A 13,132-nucleotide genomic window follows, 5' to 3' on the forward strand; every position below is an offset into this window, starting at 1 on the left:
TGAACAAAACCGGCCCCAGGACCGACCCTTGGGGCACTCCACTTGATACCGGCTGCCAACTAGACATGGAGCCATTGATCACAGCCATTGATGAGACAGCTGACTTGTCCCATTTGGGAAATAGAACATCAAGTGGGCAATGAAGAACATTAGTGACCTGTTTGGGAAGAATAAACACACCATTCTAACCTTGTAAAAGAGAAACTGCCCCCTTACAACCAGTAATTTGTTTACAATATGATTTGTTACAGTAGCGCCTAGAGGCCCCAGTAGAGATAAGAGCATCACTGCGCTCAGCACTGTACACATGCATTGTCAGAGGCGTTGCCTGCTCCAGAGAGTTTACAGCTGAAAGAAGACGAGCCAGACAAAGTATTATTTTTGCAGATGGGGAACAGAGAAAAGAAACAATTTGCCCAAGGTCACACAGGAAGTCCACAGCAGAGCTGGGAATTGAATCCAAGTCTCTTGAAGGCCAGGCTAGCATCCTAACCACACAACCATGCGTCATCTTCTCTTTGCTTCTGTAACTAATAACACCACAGATTATTAAAACTAGATTTTTTTTCAGTGCAATTTCTCTTTCACGGGTTATGCTTGTTGTTTCTCTCTTACGTTTTTGGGCTTGGACAATGAAAATGAATTTAGTCAACTCAGATGTCTGTGCTGCAGTTTTTGTGTTGCAAAGGTTGCCAGGAAATCTTGTTTAAGAACTGCTCCTTGCACTGAATTTTAACCCCTTCTTCTCCAACCCCCTCCACCCTCCATAAAAGGGGTTTCTATTGGGTTTGTAGGTAGGTTTGGATACAAATTTATTTATATACAAACTAAATGTTGGCCCAAACTTGATTTTACATTGCCCTGTTGAAGCTCAGTTATACAAATAATCTCTTTAAATGCAAAATGACAGTTCACAGGGAAATAAAGGATACCTGTCAAAAGGCAAATCCTAAAAGAAAGAGTGAACTAAAATGTACTTGCTAAGAGCAATGCAGTTGCTGCTCCAGCCTTCCCTTGCTTAATTTGAGATCTGCAAAGCTTGTGCCACTAGATGTACAGTGACAGGTTGCTCGGTGTACCAGTAAATAATACTGAACTACCACGTTTGTCCATTTCCTCTCTTTCAGTAGTCAATCAATGCCTTGTCATCTGTTTTGAGGGGTGAGATGGCTGGAGACAGAATGTGAATCCTTGGATGCCCTTCTGTTTCACAAAACTTTCCACACTGGCAGTTTATGATGAGGCATGAAATACAAGGATCACTGATTTCACCTATTTTCTATCTTAGTTCAGAAATTTCTATCTGTAGGAAAAGTCAATGAGCTGGGAATAGTTAAGAAAAGTGGTGCCATTAGAAGAGAATGTTCCCCAACCATTAAAGCTGGTTGATATGGTCCTTACTGTGCGTATTAATAGCTAGTTGTTCATAGTCTGAAATGTTCAAAAAAGTCTTGTGATTTTTGTGTGCCCAACCTGAAACTCCTTAAAGGTGCTGAGCATATACTCTCTGAAAATCAGGCCCCTTGAAAGTATCTCAAGTTGGGCACCCAAAATCACGCTTGAATTTATAATAACCTTCCATAGTTCATATAGTATGTGATATACAATATAGACATGACACACACTTTCAATCATTTCTATAAACACCTATACTGTAATGGAATACCAGCTCTAACCTGTGGCTTAAATCACTCAAAGGATGTATTGCTTTCAAGGATCCTAAGCTACAAGAGTTAATTGAAAAAATCAGCTCTTCTGAAAGGAAATGTGTAGAGTTGCTTGAAGATGCATTTACACTGCTGAAGAAAAAGGATTTTCTTTTGTGTGATATCTCTGCACAGAGGAATCCTACCTGTTGATAATAAGCTTTTTTGGTTGAAAAGTCCAGGCTTTATTCTAACAGTGGTAAAGCCGTGCTTCATATATTATGAGAGAAAGTGTCAGACTCGTACTCAATTACTAGGGTTTGCAGTTTTTCTTTCAAAATCAGAAGGGTATTTGCCTCCGCTGCTTGATGCAATAGAAGAAACCAGTGAAGATACTACAGCAAGGAATGGGCCCCTGGAACTGTATGGTGTTCAAAGATAATGAAGGCTTCAGAAAAATCTTTGAAACTCTAGAGACTGTCAAAGCATGTGTATAGACAGGGAAACATACAGAGAGAAGGAAGGGAAACCTAAATGTGTGCAATTAACGTGGTCGGGTAGACTTAACGTGAGAAGGAACCATAGACTTGAGGAGGAGCTCAGTACTTTGAAAAATGAGAGGTGTGTGTGAGGGAAACAAAGCCCAGAAGGAATTTAGGTTGAGTGTAATGAATGTGTAGCATGGAACAACAAATGTAGCCACAGAAGCAGCAACTGGTTGCTTTACAAATAAAACGAATGTTTTTGAGTGGGGAACATTTCAGGGGTAAAGTCGGGAGCTGGTTAGATGAACCTGAGGCATGGCAGCATCTCCTGGAGGAAGATACCCATGTTAATAAAACAGGGTCCTTTGCCGTCATTTCATGTTATGTGCAGTAACTTCTTCCTCCCAGTGGATTATGTACATTGGCATTCTGGACCAGATCCTCAGCTCCAGTAAATCCAGATAGTGCCACTGAAGTTCAGTGGAACTCTGCTGACTCTCATTAGCTGAGGGTCTGGCCCCACATCATCTAACCCTGCTCAGAGCAAACCTGTATTTCATGGTGATTCAAACATCAGTGGCTACTGGTGCATTGTCTACACTACTCTGCTGTTGGAGCTCCAGAGTGCTTAGCAATGGTGGGAAAGACCATAGAAATGTAGGACTAGAAGGGACCATGCACAGAGGCTGGACAAGGTATGATCTAGGCCATCCCTGACGGGTGTTTATCTAACCTGTTCTTAAAAACCTCCACTAATGGAGACTCTACAACTACCCTAGGTAATTTGTTCCAGTGCTTAACTACCCTTAAAGTTAGGAAGCTTTTCCTAATGTGTGACCTAAATCTCCCTTATTGCGATTTAAGCCCATTACTTCTTGTCCTGTCCTCAATGGTTAAGGAGAACAATTTATCATCCTTCTCTTTATAATAGCCTTTTACATACTTGAAGACTGTTATGCCCCCCCCCACACCCGTCTTCTCTTCTCCAGACTGAAAAAAAAAAGGGTTTGTTTAATCTTTCCTCATAGGTCATGTTTTCTAGATCCTTTATCATTTTTGTTGCTCTCCTCTGGACTTTCTCCAATTTGTCTACATCTTTCCTGAAGAGTGGTGCTCAGAACTGGCTGGAGTACTCCAGTTGAGGCCTTATCAGTGCTGAGTAGAGTGGAAGAATTACTTCTTGTGTCTTGCTTACAACCCTCCTGCTAATACATTCCAGAATGACCCTTCTCTCATTTACACAGGACTAAATTGGGAGCAACCTTACTGGTGTCCATGAAGCTAAACTGGTATGAGCAAGTGGAGAATGGGGCCCAAAAAGTGTTTTCCTCGAATAACTGATCCTTTATGATGGGTCATATGGCTATCCTCAAAAGGCCTCATTGCTTCTTTGTGTTAGTGTTTACAGGAAGTGGTGATGCCAGCGCTCGAGCTTTCAATTCAAAGACAGGAGTCCTGCAGAGGGTCTTCCGAGGACACAAGTTCATCATCAACTGCATTCAGGTGAGGAGGGCCTTAAATGTAAAGGACTAAACCTCCAAGCTGTATTTTGATTGTGGTGACCCTGAAATGTGCAGTATGGGATTAAATATGACCCTATTGTTCCAGATTCACAATGAATTATTGTACACAGCTTCCCATGATGGCACGCTAAGGATCTGGGATGTACAAGGAATCTGCAAGCGAAACAAGCATCGCCTGAAGACGGAGCGGTCTGTCCCGGGCAAGAGCTCTCAGAAGGGAAGCCTGTCTCGTCTTTTCAATAACAGAGTTGGCTGCACAATGCAACAGGAGAATGGGGAACTTGAGGCTGTTGAACTAATGTGATTGCCTGGAACAAACTTTCTGAGCCATCTGCTGTGCCACTGGGTGCAGATAAGCCAGCCCTTGGAAAGGGGTGGGAAATTATATTGCCCAAAGTGCTCAATCAAGAGTTCACATTCTTGTGAATCATGAAACTACTCTCTTCGGACTATTACTGACATCTCGCCGCATCTCACAGTATATTGTAATGGAAAGTAAACTTACGTGGATGACTTACAGACCAGGGGCAATATGGGGTCAGGAGCCATTGTGGAAAGCAGTCCATGAGATATGCCTTCCCCTGTATTTTTGTTTGTAATTATAATTTGTATTTAAGTCTCCTTTTCCCAGTTCCTCCCTGTACAGTGGTATTTGACCCCACTGCTGTATCATGCTGGTCCCTGACAGGAGGAGAGGCAGGAATAAGTAATAAGCCAATAGGCTCCCTCCCCTTCTTATTGCCTGTTACAACACACTGCGATGGAGCAGAATGTGCAAGCGAAAGCTGCCTTGCAGGATGACTCTGAATTGAATTTTCTCAGCTCCCTTTGGGGTAATAATGTCCTTGCCTCTCGCTGATCCGAGTGACTTTAATGTAGGAGAGTTTGGCTGAGGCACACAGATGCCTGAAGTCTCTCTGGGGCTTGAGCTTACAGCAACAGAGCAGAGATTTAAATGGGCTTTAAAAAACTCCGGCAAACGACCAACCTGAACTTCAGGCCAGTTCCTCCCCATACAGCTTGAGTGGGAGAGCAGGATGGCAGTGGGTGTACCCGGTGGGGAGAGGGCCTTGTTTCCTTGTTGTGGAGCTTGGAAAGCAGGTCAACAGGCTTCAGGGATGCTGGTTCTGAAGGATGTGATGGACGGGGGGGTTGAGTGAATGCAGCCACCCAGTAGCTCTCTGGCGTCTCTGCTCAGCCTGGGCTCCCTTCACATCTCATTAACCCGGCAGCGGTGCTGCCCATTCCATGACAGGTGCCATAGGAGCCAGACAAAAGCTAGAGAGTGCCTGGAGACCATAGAGGCTTTGAAATGAAGAGCATGGGAATGTAGAAGGGTGTTACCATGGAAGAAGGTGGGGACCTGTTGGAAGGGAGGTGGTGGTGTGTAAAGATCTAGAGTGAAATTGCTAGAGACTACCTAGGTGTGCCTGAAGGAAAGGGGTGCAGTAGGTTTGGAAAAGCATCTGAATCAGTGGTTCTCAACCTGTTTATGCGGCCCACAGTGTATTATGTGGGCTGCAGGTTGAGAACCACAGTGCCACCCCCGAACTGCCCACAGGCCCCTATGCCCAGCACCCCTGCCCACAGCGGGGCCAGAAACAGTGCCCTGGGTGCAGGCCGGGCAGCAGCTGGACCTGGACCCCGCCATGCGGGGCTGGGTAGCAGCCGGGACCCGAGTGCTGCTGTGTGGGGCCGGGCAGCTGGGAGCCCTGGCACTGGGCCAGGAGCTGAGTGGGCCAGCAGCCAGGACCTGATAAGGGGGGCCAGGAGCGGAGCCCCACCTGAAACCTGGGGTTCTGCAGCACCCTGGTAAACCCCTAGCTCCCAGTGACCCCCAAATCCTCACTGCCCAGTGGCCCCCCCCCACACCAAACCTATCCACAGACCCACTCACCAGCCCCCTGCTGGCAGGAGTGCTCCAGCAGGCTGCAAGACTGTCTCCCCCTCAGCCAGCCCTGCCCCCACCAGACCAAAGCAGCAAATTCTGAATTTTTTTTAGTACACAGCTGTGCGCTAATTGGGCCGCAGGTTGAGAACAGCTGATCTAAATTTAGGGGTGGCGCACTCGTCTTGTCCAGGTTCACTGCTCCTTGATAATCACTGAGCCATAAATATTCAAGTGTCCTTATATTTTTGTTGTTGATATAGCACACTTTGTAGAATCAATGAAACAGATACGTAACCGTGTGTTTTTATTTTTGTGGCTTTATTTATTCTGTATTGTGGCGGATAAATGCTGTAATACTCTGCGAGTGGGTAATAAACACATGGCATCTATAGATGAAACTGAATCCTTTATTTTCTTGCTGCATACATAGGATTGGCTGCAGACAAATGGCAGTCAGACAGGGAGGAGAAGGGGAGAAGCATAGGGAAAAAATCATGTGAACTTTACAAACATGTCCTCACTTTTCCCGCTTAGATGGGCTGGAGCAGGGGTGGCCAACGTATGGCTCCGGAGCCACATGCGGCTCTTTGGATTGGCCCCGACTCCGGGGCTGGAGCTACAGGCACCAACTTTCCAATGTGCTGGGGGGGGGGCTCACTGCTCAACCCCCGGCTCTGCCACACGCCCTGCCCCCCACTCCATGCCCTCACTCCTCCCCCTACCCCCCCGAACCTCCTGCACGCCACAAAACAGCTGATGCGGAGGGAGGGGAGTGCTGATCGGCGGGGCTGCTGGTGGGCGGGAGGTGTTGGGAGAAGCTGTTGGGGGGCTGCTGACGTATTACTGTGGCTCTTTGGCAATGTACATTGGTAAATTCTGGCTCCTTCTCAGGCTCAGGTTGGTCACCCCTGGGCTGCAGTCACGTCTGTTACTAGTGAAGAAGGACGGTCCCTAAATTCTTATGCCCTGCCTGCTACAGCTGTATGATGCCAACATCTCAACGCTTTAATCCACTGAGTTTGACTGACAAAGCCACAAAATACACTGCAGCCTTGGCACAAGGTATGTTATGCTGGGAGCCAGGACACCCTGGTTTCACATCTTGGCTTGCACTAGCTGTTGCACTTCACAACCCTTATTAGTAAGCGAGGGAGCTCATGCCTCCTTCTCCCCCCCGAAGCAGGAGAATGTGACACCCTCCGTTTTACAAATAAAGTCACGGATGGCAAAGTTGGGACCAGAACCTAGCTCTTCGGTAGCACAGTGCCACTCCTCAGTCACACTGCCTGTAAGGGCTTGGCTCAGCCTAACCATTAGCACGCTGTCCTCCCAATGCACAGTAGCGAACCAAGGCAGCCTTACACCTACAATGCTAATACTGTCTAGCAAATAGGTGTGTGAACGGGGGCAAAGTCTGTGCCACGCTGAACCCCACACATAGTGCCTGGGCCACAAGGATAACAGCCGACATTGCCATCAGTTGTTCCTGTGGTGCAAGCAGTCGAGCTGGCGACTGGGGATCAGAAGGTCTTGGGTCAAAGCCTGCTGACTCACACTGGGGGGAAAGTAGCACGCCTCATACGGTGAGGGTTGTCCTAGAAGGAGTTAAAGAAGCTGCCACAGGCCTATCTTTTTCTCTCTCTCTCTTAAATGCAGTGGTGAAAGTCTAGCCTTGCCCAGTGACAGGACCAGTACAGCTATACTCAGATTTCAAGGCCACAAGGGACCACCAGATCACTTAGTCTGACCCTGTGTATAGCACAGGCCCCCAGTGCCATCCAGGACCAGCCCTTTATACCCAACACCCCACGTTAGCGTGAAGTATTACAACCCACGGGAGACTGTTAGGTGCTGCAGACAGAGAAAAGAGGGACTGAGGTGCACCAGTGCCAAGGTGCTGCAGTGGCAGAGAAATGATTGAGATAGACCCAGCTAATTCTGGTTACCCATGTACTGCAGTGGAAAGCAAACACTCCCATAGTCACTGCCAACCTGACCTGGAGGAAAAGTCCCTTTCCACCCCACATATGGTGAGCAGTTAGACCCTGAACAAGACCCAGCCAAGCACCTAATACTCCCGAGGGAATTCTGGTGCCAAAAAATTCTACACCAAAAAATAAAAATTCTATCTGCAACATTTTAAAATGCTGCATATTTTGTCAATAAATAAAGGTGGAGACTGCAGCATGGCTTGGGGGAGAGGGTGTGGGGGGAACACAGGGCCCTGGCTGCACAAAAGTAGGAGATCACCCTGTGCCCCCCTCCAGATTTGGCAGTGGGGCTGCACCTGAGCCTCACCCAGCACAAGGGCCACGGCCCAGGGCCCTGCCCCTCCATGCCAGGTGCCAAGACAGTAAGTGAGAAGAACAGCGTCTCACTTGCATGCCCAGCCCTGGCCACTGATCCAGGTGTGAGGCAAGCAGCTCTGCCTTGCAGGATCCAGGTGTGGAGGGGCTCAGTGTGGGGATCCAGGTGTGGGGTGAGGGTTCTCTGTAGGGCAAGCTGGAGGTGGGCCGTTCAGAAGTGGAAAATCTGGATGCACAGGGGCTTCTTGGGGGGGTTCTGGGTACAGAGGGAATGGGACTCTGTGGGGTGGCTGTGTGTGTGTCCAGGTGAAGGTGCTGAGGGAGGGAGGCTTGGTCTGGGTGCAGCAAGTTGGGGTTCAGTGCGGGTGGGAGGGTCTGGGTGCAGGGGGAGCTTGTTGACATGGTCCAGGTGCAGGACGGGTGGGAGTTCAGGTGTGTGTATGGGTGCTTGGTGGGGGGAGTGAGGCTCAGCTGGGGTGTGTGTTTGGGTGTGGGGGAGCCCAGATGAACAGGGGAGCAGCTCCCTATACAATGACCCCCGCACCCCCAAGGCTGAGGAGCGACAGAAGCAGGAAGCGGGGTGGGGGGAGGGTTATCGCAGATGCATCGGAGGAAGATTTTAAAAAAAACCCCAACCTGCCAGACTACTTTGAGGGTAGGGGAAAAATCCTTCCTGATCCCCCTCCAGCAGGCTGCCTGAAACATGAGCTTTTATGAGCATAAAATGGACGTGAGCCCTGCCCCCCCCACCATCACAAGTAACCCCTTCATACAGTTACACCCATAACATTGTCCAGATTGTTCTTGACACAAACTAAGATACTAACTCAACCTTCTACTGCTTAGCAACCTTCTTCTAAGCTCCAGCCTGAATTTGTTCATGGCCAGTTGACCCCCCCCCCACACTTGCCCTTGAGCCAACATTGTCCTTTAGCTTAAGTAGCTTGTCACCAGGGGTGAAAGTAAGTCGAGTGACTTACCGGTACTCTGGGGCCAGCTCTGGCCCCCAGAAGGGGCGGGGCCTAGGGCGGAAGGGGCGGGGTTGAGGGGGTCAGAGCCATCCCCAGCCCACCCTGTAAGGTAAGTGCCCCCCCCCACCGGGGTAGCAGCAGCAGCCCAGGGCTCCAGGGTCTATTTAAAGGGCCCGGGGCTCCCCTCTTCTACTGCCCCGTCCTTTAAATAGCCGCCAGAGCCCTGGGGAAGCAGCAGGGCTCCAGCAGCTATTTAAAGGACGGGGCGGCAGAGGTAGCTGGAGCCCCGGTCCATTAAATAGCCCCTGGAGCCCCCACTAGGAGCTCCGGGGGCTATTTAAAGGGCCCCGCGGATCCCCTGCTTCTACCGCCCTGGTCCTTTAAATAGCCGCCGGAGCCCTGCAGCCGCTACCCCAGGGCTCCAGCAGCGCGGCTCTGGAGGCAATTTAAAGGGCCTGGGGCTCCAGCTACTGCTGGAAGCTCCAGGCCCTTTAAATTGCCCCCTGGGGAAGCCTTACCGGTACCAGGGCGTACCGGCTTACTTTCACCTCTGCTTGTCACCTACCATGCTATTAGCACCCCTCCTGTCCCTCGCAATCTATTTATAGAGCGCAATCATTGCCCCTATCCGCCTTCCTTTTGCTTGACTAAACATGCACGGTCCTGCTTTTCTATGCAGGTGTTTGTTTACCAGTTGTTTTCTATGTCCAGCAGGTGACCCCACCACTTTGTTGGCTGGGACTGGAGTTTGTGTGTTTAACTCATACTAGGTGTATGTCTACACTTCAAGCTAGAGGTGTAATGTCCAGCTCCAGGTGAATGACCTATGCTTGCTTGTCCAGAGCTAGCCTGGGGCAGTCTCCACCAGCTTGAAATTATAGCTTGACGTGTGAACACATCTAGAAGTGCTGGTTTAGGAACATACCTGCAAGCAGGACTGGCCCCATATTCCACCACGGTCAGGCACTACTCCATCTTGCTATGCAGCTCGCTATTAACCATTGGTCCTGAGGGGACACATTTATAAGATGGTGGCTCTTACCAGGCTCCCTCCTCAACAGCCAGGAGGCTCACTTTATTCATGGGCTGTCTGCGAGCTCAGTGATGTGTGTTAGGAGTTCAGATGAATATACTGGAGTTTGGGCTGGAGGACAGGTAAAGGCTTATTTTTTTCTCTGCTGGGTAAAGTGCACCTACACCCGTACAGAAAATTTAAAAGAAAACAATATTGTGTATGTTTACATGAACTGAACAGGCTGCCCTGCAGCAGCACATGGTGCTGGGAAAGAACGATAAATGGTGGAGATGATCCCTTGGATCAGAGTTGGGTGAATGAGTAACCTGAGTTTTGCCTCTTGCTTGTAAGCAGATCACAGTAGCAAACATATGTTTGAAACTACTCTCAGACTTCAACGTGTAATTCTTACTCTGCAGCTCACTTGCCAGTGGCAGCTGTTCACTATTTGCCACATGGGCTATTTGGATTAGTTACATGACTGGTGAAACTGTTTCTGTTGGAATGACCTTACACATTCAATAGTAAATTTTAAATTTCCCTGTGGCAAGCATTTCATTTTAAATTGTACTGTCTTGCGTAAGCAAAGCTTCAATGCTTAAGGAAAGCACAAAGCAGGAGAAGTGAACAGTTCCATCAAAACTGATGCACACTCAATTGTCCCCCCACTCCTGCTATTCACTCTGCACTATATCAAGCTATAGAGTCCATCTACCCCAACTACATCATTTGGTGGGAAGCTCTATCCGGTAACACAGTATCAATTTAATAAGGGCTCAAATCCTGCCAGGCACCAAGCCTCCTCAACTCCCACTGGTTTTAATACGAGCTGAGAGTTCTCAGCTGGTCACAGGCTCAAGCCCAAATCCCTCAGGGCTAAACCACTTCCTTGTCCTTCCTTTGTACCGCTGTCTTGGAGGACATCATATTTCTTCCGTTTGTTTCTAGGTAGTCCCGGAGCTGATCTTTTTCAGGTTTGTTTCATTCCAGCCACCCTTTATTGGGTTTTGGTATGCTACCAGTATTCCCATAAATGCATAACTATTGTATTTAACTTTTGTACTGTCCATTGTATTGGTGTACAAAAGCTATAAATAATATCAAATATTAAAGCCATACAAATAATACCACTGTCTACACCATTGCTGTGAGCTGTAATATCTGATCCATATTTGCCATGACTAAAAGAAATCTTTGTACTAAATCAAATAAACATGCTCCATACTAAAAAGAAAAGGAGTACTTGTGGCACCTTAGAGACTAACCAATTTATTTGAGCATGAGCTTTCGTGAGCTACAGCTCACTTCATCAGATGTTTACCGTGGAAACTGCAGCAGACTTTATATACACACAGAGAATATGAAACAATACCTCCTCCCACCCCACTGTCCTGCTGGTAATAGCAGGACAGTGGGGTGGGAGGAGGTATTGTTTCATATTCTCTGTGTGTATATAAAGTCTGCTGCAGTTTCCACGGTAAACATCTGATGAAGTGAGCTGTAGCTCACGAAAGCTCATGCTCAAATAAATTGGTTAGTCTCTAAGGTGCCACAAGTACTCCTTTTCTTTTTGCGAATACAGACTAACACGGCTGTTCCTCTGAATGCTCCATACTGGAATTTGAAGATTAATAGATACTAAGGTCAGAAGGGACCATTATGATCATCTAGTCCAACCTCCTGCACAACACAGGCCACAGAATCTCACCCACCCACTCCTGTGATAAACCTCTCACCTATGTCTGAGCTATTGAAGTCCTCAAATCGTGGTTTAAAGACTTCAAGGAGCAGAGAATCCTCCAGCAAGTGTCCCATGCCCCATGCTACAGAGGAAGGCAAAAAACCTTCAGGGCCTCTTCCAATCTGCCCTAGAGGGAAATTCCTTCCCGACCCCAAATATGGCCATCAGCTAAACCCTGAGCATGTGGGAAAGATTCACCAGCCAGATACCCAGGAAAGAATTTTCTGTAATAACTCAGATCCCACCCCATCTAACATCCGATCACAAGCCATTAGGCCTATTTACCATGAATATTTAAAGATCAATTTATTACCAAAATCATGTTATCCCATCATACCATCTCTTCCATAAACTTATTGAGTTTAATCTTAAAGCCAGATAGATCTTTTGCCCCCACTGCTTCCCTTGGAAGGCTATTCCAAAACTTCACTCCTCTGATGGTTAGAAACCTTCATCTAATTTCAAGTCTGAACTTCCCAATGACCAGTTTATATCCATTTGTTCTTGTGTCCACATTGGTACTGAGCTTAAATAATTCCTCTCCCTCTCCGGTATTTATCCCTCTGATATATTTATAGAGAGCAATCATATCTCCCCTCAACCTTCTTTTAGTTAGGCTAAACAAGCCAAGCTCCTTGAGTCTCCTTTCATAAGACAAGTTTTCCATTCCTCGAATCATCCTAGTAGCCCTTCTCTGAACCTGTTCCAGTTTGAATTCATCCTTCTTAAACATGGGAGACCAGAACTGCACACAGTATTCCAGGTGAGGTCTCACCAGTGCCCTATATAACGGTACTAAAACCTCCTTATCCCTACTGGAAATATCTTGCCTGATGCATCCCAAGACCGCATTAGCTTTTTTCACAGCCATATCACATTGGCAGCTCATAGTCATCCTATGATCAACCAATACTCCAACGTCCTTCTCCTCCTCCGTTACTTCTAATTGATGCGTCCCCAGCTTATAACTAAAATTCTTGTTATTAATCCCTAAATGCATAACCTTACACTTCTCACTATTCAATTTCATCCTATTACTATTACTCCAGTTTACAAGGTCATCCAAATCCTCCTGTATGATATCCTGGTCCTTCTCTAAATTGGCAATACCTCCCAGCTTTGTATCATCCACAAACTTTATTAGCACACTCCCACTTTTTGTGCCAAGGTCAGTAATAAAAAGATTAAATAAGATTGGTCCCAAAACTGATCCATGAGGAACTCCACTGGTAACCTCCCTCCAGTCTGACAGTTCACCTTTCAGTAGGACCCGCTGTAGTCTCCCAGTTAACCAATTCCTTATCCACCTTTCAATTTTCATATTGATCCCCATCTTATCCAATTTAACCAATAATTCCCCATGTGGCATGGTATCAAACACCTTACTGAAATCTAGGTAAATTAGATCCACTGCGTTTCCTTTGTCTAAAAAATCTGTTACTTTCTCAAAGAAGGAGATCAGGGTGGTTTGGCACGATCTACCTTTTGTAAAACCATGGTGTATTTTGTCCTATTTACCATTGACTTCAATGTCCTTAACTACTTGCTCTTTCA

The 13,132-nt window shown here is 47.3% G+C and overlaps 1 protein-coding gene across 3 annotated transcripts in view; it reads left to right on the forward strand.

The window, feature by feature from the left end:
- The window catches only part of WDR86 (WD repeat domain 86), a 49,096-nt gene extending 43,153 nt beyond the window's left edge, over positions 1-5,943 (forward strand). For 2 of the 3 annotated variants that reach the window (XM_048837543.2, XM_048837544.2), the window contains exons 6-7: positions 3,531-3,634; positions 3,740-5,943. In XM_048837543.2, coding sequence (XP_048693500.1) covers positions 3,531-3,634; positions 3,740-3,958 — 323 coding nt within the window. In that variant the 3' untranslated portion in view covers positions 3,959-5,943. The remainder of the gene's footprint in view (positions 1-3,530; positions 3,635-3,739) is intronic. The other variant, XM_048837546.2, reaches the window with a different exon arrangement.
- The last annotated feature ends 7,189 nt before the right edge of the window (positions 5,944-13,132 follow it).

The sequence above is a fragment of the Caretta caretta genome, chromosome 2 (assembly GCF_965140235.1).
Source record: "Caretta caretta isolate rCarCar2 chromosome 2, rCarCar1.hap1, whole genome shotgun sequence".
Lineage (NCBI taxonomy): Eukaryota > Metazoa > Chordata > Testudines > Cheloniidae > Caretta > Caretta caretta.